Source organism: Motacilla alba, chromosome 3 (assembly GCF_015832195.1).
Source record: "Motacilla alba alba isolate MOTALB_02 chromosome 3, Motacilla_alba_V1.0_pri, whole genome shotgun sequence".
NCBI classification, from domain to species: domain Eukaryota; kingdom Metazoa; phylum Chordata; class Aves; order Passeriformes; family Motacillidae; genus Motacilla; species Motacilla alba.
Genome location: NC_052018.1, coordinates 22,196,875 through 22,218,699, shown reverse-complemented (window position 1 = coordinate 22,218,699; position 21,825 = coordinate 22,196,875). Strand labels below are relative to the sequence as shown.

Genomic DNA, 21,825 nt, shown 5'->3' with positions numbered 1-21,825 from the left:
TCTATCTATCTATCTATCTATCTATCTATCTATTTATCTCTCTTAATTTAGGGATTAGAATTAAATCTTTCAGTAAAAATGTTCTTTCATGCAATGAATATTTTAATAGTGTCATCCAGCTCTGCTATCTTGAATTAGGATATATGGCACAGGTCAGCATCACTCATTTTTTAAGCTTTAAGTTTACTGCTATACTAAGATTATGGACTATGTATGAGAACATATCTTACTTTTAACCAACATCTCCTTTTCTGAAGCCACTCTGTCATGTCTTTTCAAGTGTTAAAGGTTCTTGGCAGCTGAACGAAAGGATTTACTGGTAGGGGAACTAGAGAGGAATCGACTTTCTTTTGTAGTACTTCTCTATCATGAAGATATCTAATAAATTAAAGATAAAAATCAGACTAGCAAAGAGGAAAATATATTCTTCCAAGTAGCATATTGTATTTCACAGGTCCAGTTTAAGATCTTTCATGCAATTTGGATTTTAATGTAGCTCTTCAGTGCAAGTCTTTTCTGTTTCCCTGTGTTAAAGCAGGTGTGAATCATAAACATGCCATTTTTAATTTAGCAGGTCCTGATCCTGTCAGTATATCTGCACAACTTACTAGATGTTGACAAGAATCTGACCTCTCTGCAGTAACTCACTGAGATAAAGACATTTTCTAGGCTGGTGTCTGAAGCATGAAGTTTTGAAAGGGACAGCTTGGATTTTGATATACACCATCATCAAAATGGAAAGAACAATTCACTCCAGCTTGATGTTTGTAATATAGTAAAGCATAATATGTTTCCGTTAGCTGCATAGAGTGGGAGGAATTGAAAAAAGAAAAAGCCTGATGACTTTTGGTCTAGCTGTCAAGACATTCTTGTGATGTCCAGTTCTCAGCTTTCTGAAGTGGACACTAATGGGCATTCACATTGTCAGATATGCCAGCAAGGATTTTCTTTCTGCCAGCAGTGGCAGTGATGTTTGGACAGAATTTGAGGTAATTGTAGGCATGGATATAATTATGTAAGTAAAGCATATCTGTCTCATGCCACAGCAGAGTCAAGAAAGTGTTTAGCAAACAGTAAGTGGAAGGAGGTCAGGGAGAGGGTTATCACTCTTGGCATTGATGTGTTCCATTTTGTACAGCATAGCAGAAGCTGAGCTCTGAAAAGCATGCACTTAAGAAATCCTTTCTCCTTTTTTGATTGCTTGGACTTGACATTTAACATGTTTTCCCTGTATTAGTGACTGTTCACATACAACCTAGTTTAATAATGTATTTCCGAGTCTCTGAATATTTAAGTTCCAAGTTTGTCCTCAGATACCAGAATTTGTTTGCTTTCTTTCAAGCATTCTTTTGATGTTTGGACCTGTTCTAACTAAATGAATTTTTGAAATACACTGAGCTAGTATTATGGAATGGTTAGAATAACAGAGATTTGAGGATTCAGAATAGTATTTGATTCTGCTTTCAACTTTCTCTTGCTTTTGGGATAGTAATATTGCTTCTTAATATCAGGTATATCAAAGGAAGTCAAAGTGTTTTATGACATTCTGACAGAATATTCTATAATTTGCATCATTTTTCAGACCAAAGAAATAGTATATACGAAATGTTTTGAAAAGTATAAGCAGCTAGCAGAAAAAAAGTTTTTGACCTAATTATTAGAATTCGTTAAAGATAAATACATAGTATACTACAATATCAGTTACATAGAAAGTTAATTTGAAGGTTTTTGATTGATCATAGTCTGTTTAAATTCTGTATGCTATCTGACCAGTGACAGAATGAGCTATATAACAAGCACAGTATTAGTGTTGCTATATAGCTGTTTCTGTAACTCACAAAAATATGTAAAAGTAACTTTATTCATACAGATCCAAGCCTGCAGCCCTGTTACTCTCAACATACAGGAATGCTGAGTTCCAAAATACAATTTTCTTGATGACAGGAAGTGAACCTCAAATTTATATTCACTGAATTCAGCAAGTACATTGATATCTGTAAGCAATTTAGTCACTGTGTCTTTGGTAGGTGCTTATTTATTTAATAACAGTGATCTTGGAGCAGATGTTTTTAAATTGTATTTTCTATTCAAGAGTGAGAAGGGTGAGAAAATACAGGAATAAGCATTGATTTTCTGAACACTGGATTTACAAATTAGTGAACAGCAGTCTGTATATGGTACTTTGAATTACTGAGATGAGGCATTACACATCATTTAATGCTGAAACAGTGTGTGGATGCATATCACAGCTATTTATTACCTATACTCAAAGGAACTTTCCAGACACAAATACTTTTATGGTATTGTGGAATACAGACTGATTGACCAAAAGTATGAAACTAGTTAACCTGCAGCAAAACCCAAACCATTGAAGTTAATGACAATATCTTTGTGATTATTTGAAACATTACAGTTCCACATAGTGACGACACATGAGATTCCTAGTGGCCATGTAAAGTCACCATAACATCATTTGAAAATTGATTGTATTGGAAGAATATCAAAATTCGTAAATTCTGTGATAGAAATTTCTGAAAACCTTTAAGTATGTTTAGATATTTTCCTAAATTATACATTCCAGTACACAAAATAACTGCTTCAGGGAGGTCCCATTATTAAACAATTCTTTATTTGCTAATTTGAGAATGTTTTGTTTGATACCTCTTGCCTCATTTGTTATGAAGACTATATTTCATACCTTGATGGTTTTCACTCAGAATTAGAATGGCTTGTCATTTTCTTCATTCCTGATAAAAGTAAAATATAGTAAAACTCAAGGGCACAGGAATAACAAGAAACGTTCAGGACAATAGAACTTAATTCCAGGAAAGAAAATAAATGGAAAAGCAATCCCGATTTCCTGTGAAAGTATAAAAGCTATTTCAGACTTCCGTGTGCTTTATTAGGAAAAAATATATTTACTTCAGCTAAAACTTGAAAAAGACTGGAATGGTGTGAAATTTTTATTTGTGCATGTAATATTTTTAAGGCATTTATATTTGAGTGATGAGAAGTACATACATAAAGGTTTATGGCATAAAGTTAAAACTATGTCTGTATGAAAATGTGTGATCAACATTACCTGTAAGAAAATAGTATTTCCTTAGAAAGGCCAGGGTCTCAGTGAATGATACCAGATATTGTTTCATGATGAACTATCTGGAACAACAGACTAACATGTCATGTATCAGAATAAAGTCAAATATAATGCAATTTCTGTACTAAACAAGGGTCCAGTTGCGTATACTGTCACCAAACAGGTTAGATTTCATAGGAAAATATTGAGAGTAGTAGTCAGGGTTTTTTTTTCACACAACTGAATTGAAGGATGCACAGGATCACATTAAGTGAAGTATCATATTTCTCTGCTCTTGACGGATTTTTTGCTGATTAATTCCCAAAATGTCTTCTCACACATTGTGGAAATAATTTCCATTCTGTTTTGGCTTCTACAGATTATATTTTTGTAAAACATAAAAAACTACATATTGATGTTTCAGGAGTAATTTTCTCAAATAAATGAGTTAACAATTAAAATTGTATTTTAAACTGATGTTTGACTTTACAAAAGGTTTTTCACATAAGGGGAATGAGATTCTGTTGTCAGACCATGAGCTTACAAATTGGTTCTTCTGATCCTTGTGTTTGCTACGAAAATTTTAAGAGCACAAAATTACTTAATCTAATCTATCATTTGTCAACTGTCTTATTCATTTGGAGTATTTTCACTTAGTTGGAAAAGTTGATATTTAATTTTCAGTAGTGCTGACTAGCAAACTCTTTAGATAGCACACAAGGAAAAACAGTGATATGTGCTTGACAAAAAGCAGAATTTTGTATTTTAGGTTGCCAAATTAGGTGAACAAATTTGAGAATTTTCTAATCATGGAGAGTCTTTGTTAAACTAATCTTTTGTTTTGTCATACCTGGCTCAAAAGTAATTAAGAACATACTATTCTGCTCATTTATTGTTGAAAAGAGAGAACATGAATAAGGCGTATTTCATCTTTCTCTCTCCACTTCATTCACAAGGAAAAGAAAGGATTAAAAAACCCCAGTAAAGCTAAATGAGCAAACAAATAAAACCCAGGATTTTTAACAAACTAAAATCACAATACTGCTTTGGAGACTATAAAACTGTGCAGTGTGTCATGGCAATGTGACCTGGTAACTGGTACAGTCACAGTTTATAATCTTTGTGGTTCAGCCATACCACTGGTATTCTGTAGAACAGTTCTGAAAACTGTGTTTTGAACAAAATTTCAGTTTATTATTGAAATGAATTCTTAATGAATGTTTTCTTAAATACCCATAATTCTGTGGAAATAATTCATTAAGACAGAGAATATCAATGAACACCTGCTGTCCACTTATCTATGTTTTTCTCAATCTTTGTCTTTACTTTTTCCAGCTGTAGGCCTTGCTGCCTGTCCAGAACCAGTAATTCCTAGCAATGGGATCAAATCAGGAGATAGATACATGGTGAATGATGTTCTGTCATTTCAGTGTGAGCCAGGATATACATTACAGGTATTTCTTTCTTTCTTTTTTTCTTTGAATAATACACTGTGGAATGATTGCAATAAAATGCCAAGAGACCTGTCCAAAACATATTCTAATGAAGAATCTGTAGTGTGTGCATAGAGATGATTTAGGTAAAGCCTATGTGAGTGCTCCCAAACTATTAAGCTACAAACGTGTGGCATTTCTGTCCCTCAATAAACTGGGCTTATTTTGGGCAAATTTTGTCTTAAATCTGGGCAAATTTTGTCGTAGATCAACATGCCATTGAGCAGTAAAGGCCATCAAAATGGACATTGAAATAACATGAATAAAATGTTTTCTCCAGAAAATTTTTATAGTACTTTACTATAGAGTGCTGTCTTTTTTTTCTTTTGGGGGATTTATTTATCTAGGTGAAATTTTAATGTAGAAATACGGTGTGGGATTTCATATTCTGCTCATGAATTGTGGAATTTAATTTCTAAAGTAAATGTTATTAATGTTAAATCTACTTTTAAAAATCTTTCACGGAAAAGTATTAGAAATTAGTTCACTGATTGGGGATGTTCTCTGTTCACACACTGGTTTAGTTTCCCATGGTAGACATATGATTGAGGTGCTCTTTGTAAATTTTTCAGCACTCTGTAAATTTAAGACTAAAAGTGTTTTTCTTTCCTCACTATTTTCTCTAATTTGTTTAAATGTAATCCACCACTGGTAAAATACATTGAGAACACCTGAGTTCAGAATCTTTTGCTTGGTAATAGGTCCCAACCAAGACAGTGTAAAACCTGTATCAGAGAAGGCAAAGCATCACAACTTCTGTTCCTTACAAGGATAACGTTCCCCATCTGAGGACAGCCAATCCAGTGTTCCCACAACATATATAGGATGTTTCTTTGGTCTCCATATTTCTTACCATTCTTCTAAAATTCTTGCAGGATTCAGACTAAGCATCTTGCCTCTAGGCTAGTTGTGGGAACATATGCACATGAAATGTCTCTCTAGATAGCCAGGAATATCCTTACCTTTTCAGTCATGTATGGCAGGCATAGGTCAAGTATTTAAAGTAATTCATTCTCTTTACTTGTTTTACATGACGTGAAACAACCTGCATTGGAAGCATTCCATATGCATAGAAAAAAAAATATTTTGTTATATTAGTATCCTACTAATTAGAAAAGATTTGACTTGAGCACGACAAAGCTGATTCTCCATCTACCCTGAGCACTCATTGCTTATTTAACAGTTTGTGGGTTACTTAAAAGACAGCTGATTGTTCATATATGAACTACTTAAGTGTTTTTCTTTCAAAATTAATATTATTATGAAAATACCTAATGGTATAAACCCATAAACTTTTGGAGTTTTTAACTTTTTTTTCTCTAGTTCATGTTTCCCTTACATTATCATTTGTAGTTAGCGTTTCAGTAAGAAATGAGAAATTTGATAACATTTTTATGACATGATCCCTTCAGAAGGATTATCTGTCATTAAAAATTCACACCAAAATAGATTCATACTTTCATTTAAAGACCACTGTTGAGCCATTAACAGTTTTCTATTTCAAAGTAGCATTAAACTAAGTAAATGATGAAAGGGCATATGTGTCTATACCTATGTTACTGTAGCTGAGGCAAAGATATGGGAACTGAAATTTCATCTTAAGCACTATGTATTTGTTGAAACGGCATGCTGGCATGCTTTTGGCCTAGCTGAAATATAACAGTAGTAATTATTTCAAGCCAGAGACTATTCCTCATACACAGTTTGCATCGTGGCACTTTTTTGGAGATTAATTCAGAAGAAAAAAGTTAAGGAGGTAGATATACAAAGAACTGAGCATTTGCACTCAATCCTACACACTTCCATTGGTATAGATGTAGCTTATATGTTCTTTTAGGGATTTTTTGTATGCATTGAGCTAAATTTAGCATTATTCATCTGTAAATTCAGGACAGTCTATTTCAATGCAGAATCTATCTGAAAGTCAGCCTGTAATAAATTTGGTTACACAACAATAATATGATGGTATTTTAAGAGTTTTTGGATTTAAAAAATAGTAATCTTTTTTTTTTTGCCTTTTTTTTTTTGAGAAATGTTCCTATTTTGAATATTTGTAGAAAAGTTATGTGCAATACTTTATATATTTTTATTCAGTTCTACTTTATGGTGAAAGGATCAAGATCTGCTGGTAGGGCTGTTATATAATTGCTTTTCATATAATTGCCAAGAGGTGTTTCGTTCCTCATTGCTGTGATCCATGTCACTGCTTCTGAGCTGTTATGACTGAAATATATTTAGGCAAACATCTGATTTATGGCTAAGCTTATAGGAGTGATTAAATAGGAAATAAGTGAAAAAAACTGAGCCAATACGAATGGTTTCCTATGGAGATGGAATAACATATGACACAATTAATTTATTATAAAAACCAGCCATCTGATCTCAATCAGCTGTTTAGATTTTCATTGTGACATGAGATAATCAGCCATACTCCTCCAAGGACTGGTTCATACTAATATTTCATGTTAGAACAGGAACTTTACTCTTAAAGTATCATTCTTCATCAGTAATATTAAAAGGTTAACACAGGTAGCAAACTTGAAACTGCTTAGATTTAGTGGGGTGACCTCTACTTGTATTGCCCATCATATTGCAGACTCTTTTATCCCTACCTTTTTCAACTTTTAGAAATGTCTAAATCTTGCGTATTGAAAAAAGGGCATCATTATTCAGTTTTTAATTACATGGATTAGAAATGGATACATGCTTAAGATACAGCATTATCAAATATTCTGTCCATACTTAAAATGGTACTGGTGAAACATTGATGTGGAGTGATAACAGTAGAATGTGAGTATTCTAACCACTTCAGAAGTGTTTGGAGTAAGTACAAGAAACCTTTTGAAGATACACATTGTTAGCCCTGGCTTGAAGTTTTGGATCTATTTTTACTTAAAAAACAATCATAATGCACATTCATAAATACATAATAATGCATAATGATGCATTTGTGAAGAAGAGAGCTGCACACAAAAAAACTCTCATCTGTATTAAAGCTAAATTTCAATGCACTGTGTATATCACTATCACAAATCCATATAATGTCTTTTGTCTATATGCAGGTCTTATCTGTAGCCCTTTCATGTGACTAACTGGACTTTTTTCTATATACTTACAGGGATTCTACTATTAAATACTTCCTTAAAGTTTCATACCATATTGTTCCTTAACTGCATATATTCCAACTGTAAACCTCTTTCTCAATACATTTAAAAATTTAATACTAGCTGTGGAAGCTGACATGTGTAAAACCTAATTTCATGAGCTTGTTCCAAGTGTAAAACAAAGATCTTCAATATCCAAATTCAGTAGAAAAGAGTTTGAGTCTTTTCAAAATATTGATGAAAATTGCTATGCTGTATGGACTCTGCTGCAAGAAAGCGCATACATATCTATATATAAAGCATGTTAGTCAGACAGGACAAGTAAAATAGGATCCAAATTAAAAAGAAATAATTATAAAATAGTGTTCTATGAGGCACACCATGTTTCCTATTCAACAAATATAGACCAGCGTAACATTTTATAATCTTTTTTGTTTTCTCTTTAGCTGTGAATTTATCCTCAGTCTTTAAAGAACATATTCACAGCTAGCAATAACAATCAGCTGTGGATTAGTTTATAATTGAGACTTACCAGAAAAGTCATAGAGCTCGAACTACTACCTGGAGATGCATAAGAAAGGTAATTGCTAGCTGTAGGATTAAGTGTCTCCCCACAGGAGGGAACTTGAAAAGACTGAAATCAGAGTGTGCTCTTGTTGGAAAGAGGCTTGAAGATAGAGGAATCATTTAATTTTATTTTTCAAAAGATCTTTTATAGGCTATTTTATGTTTTTCCTGAATGTGGTAGTTAATTTACATATTCCCCCTTGACTCACATCAGAGACATGCAATCACAGAAAACTAGAAAAAGAGACTAAAATAAAACAATGCAATCTTGGAAAGAGGGAGTGAAACAGGGAATATTCCATTAATTAAATTATTCAAAACTGCATCCATTTTGCAAGTAACTAAGATGACACAGTAAATCCATGCACTTTTTTCCTTTAAAAATGTATCTTTTAAGAAAAAGATTTTTATTGAATTATCAACTTGGAGTGTTTTTAGAAGAAAAAGACTAATTTATTTTCCATTATTTTAGTGAAAACTGATCCTTTTTGCCTTCCAAGTAGTTTTCTGGTTGTGTTTCAGTTTGGCTTTCAGAACATGATTACCTAAATATACATAACTAAATGATTAATTAAAGGAGTTTTATTCCACGCAGTTCTATATGAACTTTATTCAAGGTAGAGTGTAAGCATTCCAAATAGTGTGGAAGAAATGTCATCAAATCGATTTTCTTTTACTGCTGTTTACTTATTCATTCTTTTTCTTTTCTTTTTCTTATGAGATTATGATTACTATGGACAAATAATATTTAAATACATCTTCATATTATATTGATAAGATGTGCTGCCTTACTAAATTTTAGAGTCATAATACACCTGATAAAAATAAACTAGGGATGTTAAGTGACTTGCACAAGTTTGTATATTCAAATAATCAAAAGAGAAACTAAACCTTGCTCTCAATCCTGTGTCTCAATCTTTGTATCAGTTGCTCTCACTCCTGCCAGTTTATTTAGGTTTGCATTTCAGCAGAAGAATGCATAGCCTGAGTATCTCAAAGGACAGAATTGACAAAAAAGAAGACTTTTTGTGCTACTGTTAACAGTTTGAACTGTTCCTAGGGAAAACAAAGATGGGAGCATTTTGGTCCTAGGCAGTCACCCTGAGGTATGGGGGATTACACTGTGCAAGTTACAGCCATGTCTTGATTTACTTCCTGCCACCACATGAGTCTGCTTGGTTCTTGTGATTTTTCTTAAAAATAGACGGAGTAAATTAAACATGACAGTTATATAAAGAGGCACTTGTATTTCTACAGCTGTCTGCCAAGATGTTGCATGAATGCAGTGGGTCATGTTGTGAGGCCATGTGAGAGGTCAAGGCCTGCTGCTATTTGTTGATGGCACTCTTGGCATGGTCCACATTGAACATCTGTAGCAAGTAGATGAGGAACAAATTCCTCTCTGTGTCTGTAGTAATCATGCAGAGCAATGTTTGATTTACTACAGATTGCAGCATAAAACTCAACTATAGATTGCAACATAAAACTCATCACTGTAGATGGAACACACTGGAATTGAAACAGGCAGTGAACTAATCAGATGAAAGCACATAGTTAGCTGCTTCTACTTTTAAGAAGTTTTCAAGTTACCAGAGGAAAGATATTTTAGAACATTTATCCAATAAAAAAATAGGAACATAAAACCTGAACTATTTGAAAATAGAGTTTCATTCAAGAAATTATTATGTACTTGGCTGAAATAAGAACATACACTGATTAGATTTTCCAGGAGGTCCTGTGGAGCTCTGTCTTTCAAGAAAGTCCTATAAATGAGTATCTGTAATCTAATGTTTTACCCTTTCCAAACAGGGCCGTTCTCATATTTCTTGTATGCCAGGAACAGTTCGACGCTGGAACTATCCGTCTCCTCTCTGCATTGGTATGGAAACCCATTTTCATTTTTCTGAACGTCAGTCACAAGGAACTCCTGACCTTGTCATGTCCATTGTTCCTCAACTTAATTCTGCTTCATTCAATACTTTTTTGAGTTTCCATGTGTATCTATAAAATATGGGGGAAAAAAAGATAATGTGTTTGTCTATAAATGGTTAAATGCTATTTTAAAAAAATATTGTGAAAGTGGGCAAAGGAGGAAACCCATATGTTAACCATTGTTTAGCTTTTCCTGAATAATCTGCTTTGAATCAGGCTGCATCTTCTTCATGACATTAAGAGATTCCTTTTGCAGCACGCTCAGATTGGAAAACTTAGGAGTCAGGCAGTTCATGCAGGGCACCTAGGAGATTTCCTAAAGAAGCAGGCAGAGGAGAGCAGCTCTGAAGCCAAGACTTCAGGGGTGGTGAAATGAAAAGGAATTTAGGGATCCAGAAAAGGCTGTCTCTTTTCATATGAGAAAGCCATTAAATTATGCTGAGTTGAAAAGTAAAGCTAAAAAGCATTTTCCTTTTAGTACATTTAGACCTTAGCCAAACAGATTATGAGTTTTCTATGTGTAGAAAATAATCTTCTGCAGTACTTTTTCTTGATTAGACAGAATTTAAGAGAGTCAAGATTCTGCTGTATTTTAGTATGCTTATTTCAAGAAAAAACAGGAAGTGAGGTGTGAGAAGCACAGGTCCATCATAACGTACTGTCACTTTAGCTTTGAAACACATTCTTCAGTGAATGCTTTTAATTTTAACACTCAATCAGCAAAAGCTGCTCCTACTAGCTTCATATCTAAGAGGAATTTAAAATATTGGGATGACACTGTACAACACTAATGTGAAATAGATTCCTTGTCAAGTTGAGCCCATGCATTATTTTGTATTGCCAACTTCTACAGAAGGAATCAATTTTGATTGATATGAAGGCTGTTCATTTCCTTCCAATCAGTTTTAGAAATGGAAAATGTATTCAAGGACAGGTGTTTTGGGTTTTGGACACTTCTGTTGTTTCTTTTCTTTCCATTGTAACCTTGCATTTCACCTTGCATACTAAATATAGTTCTTTCTTGAAAATATTGAGCTTAAAACATAACCCTCCCTCTTCTCTCACCTCTTAAGACTTAAAATATTGATTTTTATAGAATGCAAGCCAAAATCAGTACAATTGTTGCAACAGACAGTATCACAGTATCACAATTGTGTTATCAGATCATGTGTCAATGTAATGCCTGGCATGAAGACTCACAGGCCTTAAAGTAATGATTCCTCAAATAATAAATATAAAATTACAATATTTTAATTTGATTTCTTGAAGTTATTCTTAGCTCATATTAGTGTCCTAGCATATGTGTAAACTTAGCAACTTTTTTGCATATTGCTTCACATATTTATATCTTAGCTTTATATCATCCTAAATGATGCAAATGGGTTTTTAATTTCCAAACATATGAATTTGCTGAATAGAAGCATACCAATAAAAAGCAAAAAATTATTCTGTTATGCAGCAGTCCATCTTCTTTCTGAATTAAAGCAAAAACTGTGGTAGGAGGGTTTTTTCCTTGCTTGTTTTTAAATGCAAGTGCATTTTTTGTTATATTGAGTAATAGATTTGTTGCTGCATCATGATTTGGGATCATAATTCAGTTTAATTCCAGATTTGTTTATCTTATTGTGGAACATATCTTGACACAGCACAAACCTTTTTAACAGTAATTGCCAAGCTGAGACAATGGGTTGCCCAGTCTATATGTGCAACTACACATTTGTAGTTATATTACAGTGAACATATCATCTTAAGTAAAGATTTTGCTCTCAATTGCATCTCTTTTTTTTCCTCCTTCATGAGGAGTGTTTTGACTATGATAAATTTTACTGCTTTTGGGTCATGGGAAAAAAATGAAAAATCCATTTTGAATTAAGCATATTTCAAATACTAAGAAATAATATTAATAAAAGATACTGTGATTTTCTTTTTGTTTTTAATAGCTAAGTGTGGTGGAACACTGACAAATATGGCTGGGGTGATCCTGAGCCCAGGTTTTCCTGGAAATTACCCTAGTAACTTAGATTGTACATGGAAAATTTTATTGCCTATTGGATATGGTAAGTAAACTTACATTGGAAGAGCAATTATTTGTAACCATCAAATTTAAATATATATATATATATATATATATATATATATATATATATATATATATATATATATATATATATTATTATAAATATTTTACTTCCAATATGAAGTAGATTTTATCCAGTGGATGTGTTGTGAACCTTACGTAATTATTTGCTATATTTGAAATGAAAATGGTTGGCAATTTTAAAATGTGTCTTTGCCAGAGCAACTTGTCATTAACTCAGCCTGTTTCAGAAACTGATTTCAAAGCAAGTGAGATCTGTGGCATGAAGATATATCAGATGAAATACATAATTTGACTTCTACATTAAATAATGGTCTTTCATGCTCCAAGTGACTTTTAAATAGTTTTTGATGTGCTATAAAAATAGACAAAACCTTACTTCTAGAACTATGAATTTGGTTAAAAGCATTCTCAAACTGTTTTCCAAATCCTAGATTACAGTTGCCAACTAAGAATCTTTCTAGGTTAACATTAAAACTATTGTCATACAAAAAATATCATCACAAATAAGTAATAACTATGTTGAAAAGGTAATCATACATAATAAGGCATCTGTAAGCTCATGTACAAAACACAGTCTTCTATCATTATCAGAAATAAAAGAGGAATAACTTTTCTTGCTGTGAAACTTCATGTCCCATACTGTAAATTCAATGCCAATGCTCAATAAGAAAAATATGTTTTTAAAACTCATTACTAAATTTACTATTCCTATTTGAGGAAATTAGTTTATGTTCTCCATTTGCACTCATAAGAGGAATTTTTGTACTGAGATGTATTACTTTCATAGTATTTTACTAAATTAATCTGTAAGAAATACTTTGCTGCTGTTTAGAATAGTGCCCTTTATCAGTGAACACCTGGTAAAACTGATCCATCACAGTTATGGATAGCCTTAGTAGCCTTAGATATCCGTATAAATGTAGGAGAACCACAGACCTGCACTAGTTTGGACATTCTCCAGCTACATTTGTGGGAAATAAAAATGATAAGCAGTGGTATCCTAATTAGGTTATTACAATACTGCCTTTGAAAAATAGTCCTTCATAGGTCTCAGAGTTGCTCTTTTTCTTTAAGCTTTCCCATGTAGAAAATGTTTCATGAATTTATTGCACAGGAGCATCTTGTATCCTGTTATTACTTCTCTCATTTCTCTGAAAGTCTCTGGTGGTGGTAATTCTATAAATAGAAAAGACAATAGTTTTGTTTAGTAAGGGTTTTAACACATACAAGGTCTTTATAGCACTGATCTATCATTGCTGTCAAAAATACTACAAAGGATGTTTTTAACCACCAAATTCCATCAGTGATATTTTTCCCCAAGTATTTGTTACATAATCCACATATAATAGCTTTATATCAAGTTTAAAAATTGCAATTGATGTGATCTTTCCCAAATTACTTCTGCTTGGATATTATTTTAATTAGAAGTATAGGCTTGTCTACTAAAAAGCTGTTTGTTTACATGTATTCTATTGTATCAAAAAAACTGTGTGCTTAAACAAAGCCTAACAATAAAGTTGTGGGAGCTAAAGTGTCCCAAATATAGTGCTCTCTTCATTATATATATATTATATAATATTAAATATATTATGTCATGTAAAAGAAGACACTACTAAAATCCAAATATTTTAAAATAGAAAATATATATTTTTCAAGTGAATTGCTGGGAATTTAAAATGATCTTGTGTCGCTGTGAATTAATTAACATTTATAAAAACAATTACCTCAGCTTGGAATTTTCATTAGAGTACATTCAAGTGAGAGAGGAAATGCTGTTGAGATTCAAGCAGAAAGTAATACATTTATAGTTTAACATGATAATGATTTATTTTCTGTAGCTAAAGATAAAGCTTGTAATTTTATGTAAGAAATTTTTTAGTGTAGAAAAATTCTTCTGTGACATATTAAATTGACATTTACAAATTGTATAAACTTGGATTTAAGGCTTGATGGGACACATACAGTGTGTTCTCTAATTGAAATTAGCACGTTTGAAACTGTTTTAGGTAGTCTATTTTTTTAACTACCTTTACATCTACTTTTATACTTTTAAAACACAAAGCCATTCTATACTGAATATATAAAACTAGACACAAAAATTCCTTCTCAGAAATTAATTTAGAATGATTCAGTTTAAAGGTACTCCATGGCTCATCAGAGAATAATTCATAACAGTAGATGACTTTTATTCAAATACATAAACAGTGTCTGGGCTCTATGCATGTATGCCAGATTTGATTATCTACTTGTCACTTTAGCAATTTAGGTATAATATTAAGTGGCTTCTCAATTCTTTATCTTTTCTATGGTGGTGACATCCAGTCTCTGTTGGGAATCAGTGGCCACTGATACTGAAGACAAGATGTTTCCAGGCTGCTTGGTGCCACTACCTCATCTCAAATCCCGAGGGCATTGCAAAATTAGTGACTCCATTTAGGTTAGACCAGCCATATCAAACATCATACAGAGATGGCTGATATTATGACTCTGATATGGTGTGTACCTCTCTATTGATGGCACTGTATAAAGTGTTGTTATTCAGCAGCTGAAATACTTGTTTTCATAATTCTCACTTTGCATAGGTCAGAGAAGGCACTAGAACTAAATATCCCATACTTTTACAAGAGTTCTATAAAACCCAGTTTATTTGGTAGCTTATTTAATTTCTCTTGTAGAAAAAAAAAACAAAAAAAAACCAAAGAGACCCCCAACTTTTTATATCATTGATTCAATCTTAAACCACAGAGGTGAAGAAATCAGCTATAAACAACACTGAGTGGATTACCCTGGTAACTAATCTATAATGTTCTCTTCTGGAATGAAGAATATGTCTCTACTACTAAGAAAGAATGTCAAGCAGAGTTAAGGCATTGACCGTTTCACACTGCTTTGTTGGCTCATTCAGTAATTCTGTTTTATTTTATTACAGCTGGTTCTTCGTAGTCTCCAGAGCAAAGTTAGGCCCAAAAAGTGCAGTTGCAGGTTACTTGGCACTAGGTCTCCAAACCAGGGATTAATCTGATTTCTGTTTTCATATGATACATACGCATGGTTTAAGACTGGATTTCAGATCCTTAGTCCACAGGAAGAAGAACCAGAACTTCAAAACATCTCTTCCCATGAAATTATGTTTATACTTCCAGCTGTTCTGCATGTTTTGAATACTGAAAAGCCTTGTTCAAGCTCCTGATTCCTGGAGAGGGTCTGTGGTAAATTGTCTGAAGTCCCTGTCTCCAATCGGGAATTCAGTGCATCTTATAAGGCTGCATATGGGGTAAAATGGCTCCAAAGACACACTGGCCCAAGATAGAGGGAAAAGGAGGTGAATATAGGTGACCCAGAGCAGGAAAAACGATGTAGAGTAGATAGCTGGAACAAGGTAGGTAAACTTCTGCATCAGAAAATTCGCTCTGTAAGTAACCTAGCTGATCCTGAGCCTCTGGGAGAGGCCTTGGCCCAGCTACAGGGATGCACTTGGGATGGCAGAGTCCCAGCCATACCATGGTACAGCAGGATTTGTGATTTGCCCCTCCCTTGAGTCTTTCTGTTGATTGGTTTAGAAATATGAAAAATTGCTTGTGTTGACTTCGTGACTTTATGGCTTACTTTAATTTGTCCCTGCATGTGTGATTATAATATTTATGGGTAACCAAAAAATTAGAAACTCCAACTATTTTAATATTTATCAGCTATTTAACTCAAGCATCCCACTTTGAATTGTGACTAAAATATAAATATAGTAACTGTAACAACTATTATAATTTTATTTTTATTTATGTGCTTTACTGTTAAGCAACATGAGTTATAAATTTTTTCTTCCTTTCTCAATGCTACAGGTGCACACATTCAGTTTCTGAATTTCTCCACTGAAGCAAATCATGATTTCCTTGAAATTCAGAATGGGCCTCACCACACCAGTTCCATGATTGGCCAGTTTAGTGGAATGGAACTCCCATCACCCTTGCTAAGTACTACTCATGAAACACTTGTCCATTTTTATAGTGATCACTCAGAAAACAGGCAAGGATTTAAGCTGACATACCAAGGTAAGGATGAATTAGCACAATGATCTTTATATGTTTTGTATATATTATATAGCATTTTAAAATCTGTAGATTGTTTAATAAATAGGTTGGAATTTTTGAAATTGAAATTGTCTTGAGATTTAATCTTTGTTCTATTGATGTAAAAGCCTGAGAAGAAGGTGATGTTATTTGCCAAAAGTCACACAGCTGATAACTCTTTCCATTCCATTAAGTTATACTGTTACCAATTCATACTTCTAATATTCACTGTCTTGTTTTCCCATTTATATAAATTTTCTATGACTAATGTAATGGTAACAGTTATTTTAAATATTCAGGTGAAAAGTTTTATAATTTCTTATGTTATGTATTTGCAGTCCAGACTCCTGTGAAAAATACCATGAAATGGAAAAACACCAGATAATATATTCTATATCCATTTTCAAACACATATAATCAGTATTTGAAAATATGAACTTTTTGTGGTCATTTACTGTTGGCTTTTTTCTTCCTCTTCATTGTTTGTTGCTTGTTTGTTTTCCCTCTTGTGACAATAAAACATCATTAGTTTGTGCATATTTTTGAACTGTTAAAATAGTCTCACTGTCAACAGTTGAGCACTATTACAGGAGCTGAACAGTTTAACACAATGGAATGGCTGTTTTAATTTTTGGATATCTGTGGGGGAATTCATGCCACCTTATTCTAGGATCTTAATTTGGGTAACTTAATTATGTGTTGAGGGTTAACAGTAGTGGGCAGTTAAACACCACACAACCACTCGCTCACCTCATACCCACCCCAGTGGGATGGGGGAAGAGGGAAGGAATACTAAAAGCAAGAGATCTTGGAGACAAAGATAAAAATCATTGTTTAACTGGTGAAGGACAAGGTGCAGAAGAGAGGAAGAAAATAAAAGTGATGCAAAGGCAACCACTCTCCGGCTAATGTCTCTAGTCCCCCTCTTTTCTCTTTTGTTGCTGAACATGATTTTATGTCATATGATTCTCTCTTGTTTGGTTCATCTCCCTGGTTGTGTCCTCACCCACCCTATTGTACAGTCCCAATTTATTTACTGGCAGAGCACAGTGGGAAACAGAGATGGCCTTGATGCTGTTCAGCAAAAGCCAGATCATTCTTGTGTTATCAGTATTCTTTTGGCTGCAAACTGAAGATACAGCACCATATGAGTTTCTATGAAGACAGTGAACTCTGTAATTTCCAGGTCCAGGATAGGATTTGCATACATACACATATATGGATTTATAGCTAGATCATATCTATGGAGCCAGTGGACAGCGAGGAAGAGTCTGAACACCTGAATTAGACAGATGCCCATAAAGCATGCCCACAAAGAAATCACGACTCTCTGCCATCTGTAGAATTTTTTCTGTCACATAGTCATACAAGCATGGAATATTTTCACATCACACCCACCTAGTCTTAGTTTCATTCTGAGCAGTCAAAAATAATTGTGATTGTCAAGATACAGAAATGACAAAGAAGTAAAATAAAAAGCCGTGTGATGTATTTTACAGTTCGCTTTGTTCTGGTTCTATTTAGTGTGTTTTTCCTTGCCACAACATGGTCTTCCTTACTTACAGCATTTTCTGCCCTGAAACTTGTAGTTAAACATATATTGTTTGTAGACTGTACAACATGTTCTTCCAGAGGCAGCGTTGCAGGCTTACACAACAAGTGCATAGTTGTTTTTACTCTTTTCTTTTATTCTTCCCTTTCTTATTTAGTCCAGTAGGACTGTTTGGTCTATTCTGAAATAAATGGGAATGTGATGAAGAGGACATGAGACAATAGGAACTGCTATTTGTTTTGTTAATTCTAACCATCTCTTGTTAAAATCAGTTGCATTTTAGATAAGTTGCATGCTTTTTATTCTCCCACTTGCTACTTGTCAGCTGTCAGCAAAAATATGATCACGAGTGCCTCAATGACAGTGTAAAATTTTATCCTATTATGTAAGCATTGGAAAAGAAATTCACTTAAATCCAGAGCAAGGTGTTATGAAATATTAAATTTTTGCATTACATGGGCTTTAAAATAAAATATTTTTAAAGTGATTAAGATTGTGTTAGCAGTTTTCTCAAAATAAAGCAAATGTCAAAAAAGTATTATTCATTGCAATTCAGAAACTTGTAGTAGTATTTTTCAAGTACTTGTAGAAAAAATACAGAAAAAGTAATAAATAATATTTTGATTAAAATTTTCATAGCTAAGTTATTAGTCTCATAGTTATAATAGTAGAACAAAAAAATCAGAACCAAGAAAGAAACATAGTTAAATTAAGTGATATTTATGCCATTCCAATTTCAAATAAAAAATATTAGTATATATCTCATTTCTCTAAAAGTGTAGTTATGGGTATATTTGCACTACCAAATGCATATACATTCATCCAATTTTATGCTTCCCATCAGTGAAAAGCAATTTCTTCTGTAAAGACAACTCATGCATTTCATTTTTATGTATTACTCCTTACCTGTAGAGACAGTATTTTAGTGTATGTATATGTGTGTGTATGAACATATGTGTGCATGTTAAAGAATTTATGGGTTTAAAAATTTTTAAAAAACCTGACAACATAATCCACTTCAATAAAAAATCAATGCTGGGGAAAAAAAAGAGTTATTCTAGAAGGTATTTATGATTTCTTGGAGTTTTTTTCCCTAATGTGGAAAGTTGGTAACATGGTTTTGTTCAATTTTAGGTGATTAGGACATACCAGCTAAACTCACTCTATTGAATTTATAATTCACTTGTGTTCTGGTTTTTTTTTATATTCTTCCTTTTCTTCATTGTATAAATAGATATGGGATTTTTCTTCTTTAAAAATGAATTGTCTTGCATGTGCTTATTTTTCTTCACGAAACAGCAGCTCTGTTCCCTCTGCGATCACAGATTACACTAGTTATTTCTACTGAGAAGATCTAGCAATTCTATGATCGTCATCTATTTTAACATCATATTATTAAACTAAAATAACTTGCTCAGCATCATTTAGAACATATAGGGAATTGAACACTCAGTTAGATATCCATAAGCTATAAACTTTGGAAAGTATTGTTTCAGTGTATTCCCTGTTCTTCTCTTGCCTTCTGAAAGAAAATGCTAGTGGTTTACAAATGAGCAATTTTATTGTCTGCTTTATTCTGTTTCATACAAAGTATATGTTGGTTTTGATAACTGACTTTCCTTTTCCTGTTCCACATTTGTTGCCCTTGATACTTAGTTATCTTTTCTGATGGATTGTCTCTGGATTTTCCTACTCTTTTTAGTATTATATTTCTCAGTTACTTTCTCTTCCTCTTAGAGTATCTGCAATTGCTGAAACTTGAATTAAAAAAAAAAAAAATTCTTCATTCCTCCAATGTTACTTTTTTCCTTCTCCTTTCTTCCCTGTTAGAAATGTTGTTTCCCTTTCAGTAAATGAAATGTCATACGAATCGTAGCCTGATTTCTTTGGGTCATGGAATTTATCATTGTTTTATTGTCTGGCTCTCACCCTTCTGAGTATACCTTTGTATATAATTTTGAAACCATTGGGCCAATTTCAGTCAAATCTCACAGTTCTGAAATAAACACCTTGTTAAGAAGAAAGATGCAGTATTACTCCATAGATACCAAGTCAGTTTGGCTTGCTGGCTACCAAGTCAGACTATTCCTTGTCACAACTCAATTTAGTATGCAATGTTTTCCCTAACTGCTATTCATGGTATATAAATGTGGGAGGGAAATAAAATATGAGAGATTGGTATGCGTGTCACATTCAAAATCTTCTTACGGGCAAGAGGAGTACTGTTACACATGGAAAGCTAAGAATTTACTTTTAGTCCAATTGATGGTCACACAGTTAAGTTGTTCACTTAACTTTTGTCATTTTTATGAAATGTCATTTCTAGAAATGAATTTATAGAGCAAAGCAAATGGAGCTGAGCTCCTGACACCTTTATACATTTAACCAGATGTTTTTATTCATACTGCTAATTTATCTCATTTTAGGATGTCCAAATATACTATAATTGGGGGGAAAAAAGTTTTATAAACAAAAAAAGCATTACTTTTCTAATAGTGAAATTAATTTTTTTACCCTTAAAACAAGATGAGGTTTTAATTTACCCTTAAAGGTTTTAATTTACCCTTAAAACAAGATGAGTGGGAAAAAAGAATCTATAGTTACAGTCACATTTGCCATATCTATTCTAGTTGGTGAATTTGTTGCATATTAGTGAATGTGTTACGTATTAGGAGTGCCCACAAACTTGAATAGCTTAATTCTAATCTGATCTGTTGTATTTAAATTACACTAAAAGGGATTATGATTAAATTCAGGGTTTTTACTGCATGGTACTAAACTCAGTTCAATTCAAGGACTGATTTTTTAAAGTGAAAATAATTGCCTGTTCTGCTAACCAGAATACAATACACAATGACACTGAGGTAGCAGGCTTTTTTTGCCAGGTAGATACCTTTTTTGTAGATACCAATCTAAAAATAAAGAGAGATGGGTGATGGCTACGGTTATTCAATCAAGCTTGCATGCTATAAAAAAAGGAAGTTTTCTAGAGACCTTAGCATTTCATTAAGGTTAAGGTTTTTTGATAATCCCTCATCTCAAGGGAAAGCAAAGAATATGAACATTGTAGAGTGAATTATGAAAATAATAATGCTATTTCTCAATTTTTCTACTGATCTTCTGAAGGCAGAAAAATGGTTATGAGAATCTTAATATAGCTTGGGATTGTACTCTGAACACATTTTTTTGGGGAAGAAGAAAAGTAAATGCACACTGAGAACTGTAAAATATTTTTATCCATACTTGTAGGGATCTAGTGCTGGTCCTTGAGCCCATGAATTCTCACAGCACAGGATTTGAAAATATAACCTAAATCACTTAGGTACTGTGTATTTCTGAATGCATTAAAAAAGCTTTGTCTCCTTTGCAGAACCCTGGGGAAATTACAGCTCTCAGTACCTTGCTGATCTGATTCTTATTGGTTTATGCTCTGATATTTTCATGTTCTCTTTTCCCTTCAGCTTTGCAATTGCAATGCATTGGGAATGGTGAGAATGGTTTCCATTGTATTAAAGATTGATTGCTAAATTTCTGTGTGTTGTGGAACCTGTTGTTTCACTTGCATCAAAAAGGAAGTTAACAGTATTGCCTGTTGAATTACTGAAAGAAATTAGATTTTTTTTTCAATATAATGAAAGAACTTTCAAAGTCCTTATTTTTTAAGACCAACATTTAAGTTTAACTACATTTTTCTATGCTTAAAATGTGTTGTCATGTTTAGTTAAAAAGAGAAGCATTGAGAAAGATTGTCTTTTGCTATGAGTGTTGCAGTTTTGCCGCCTATGTAAAATATCAAAGAGAGGAAGTAACCACAAACATTTAGAACATTTCTATATGTCATTTGACTGGTGATCTTGAGGTTCTGAGACCCCCATATATGTCAAATCTCGATACCTGAGATATAAACAGTCTCTGTACACTAGGTCTGAGAGGAGC

General features: G+C 33.1%; 1 protein-coding gene across 2 annotated transcripts in view; it reads left to right on the top strand.

The window, feature by feature from the left end:
- CSMD1 (CUB and Sushi multiple domains 1) overlaps positions 1-21,825 on the top strand; it is a 1,065,169-nt gene that overhangs the window by 930,808 nt on the left and 112,536 nt on the right. For both annotated transcript variants that reach the window (XM_038133051.1, XM_038133050.1), the window contains exons 38-41: positions 4,412-4,530; positions 10,050-10,119; positions 12,113-12,229; positions 16,110-16,319. In XM_038133051.1, coding sequence (XP_037988979.1) covers positions 4,412-4,530; positions 10,050-10,119; positions 12,113-12,229; positions 16,110-16,319 — 516 coding nt within the window. The remainder of the gene's footprint in view (positions 1-4,411; positions 4,531-10,049; positions 10,120-12,112; positions 12,230-16,109; positions 16,320-21,825) is intronic.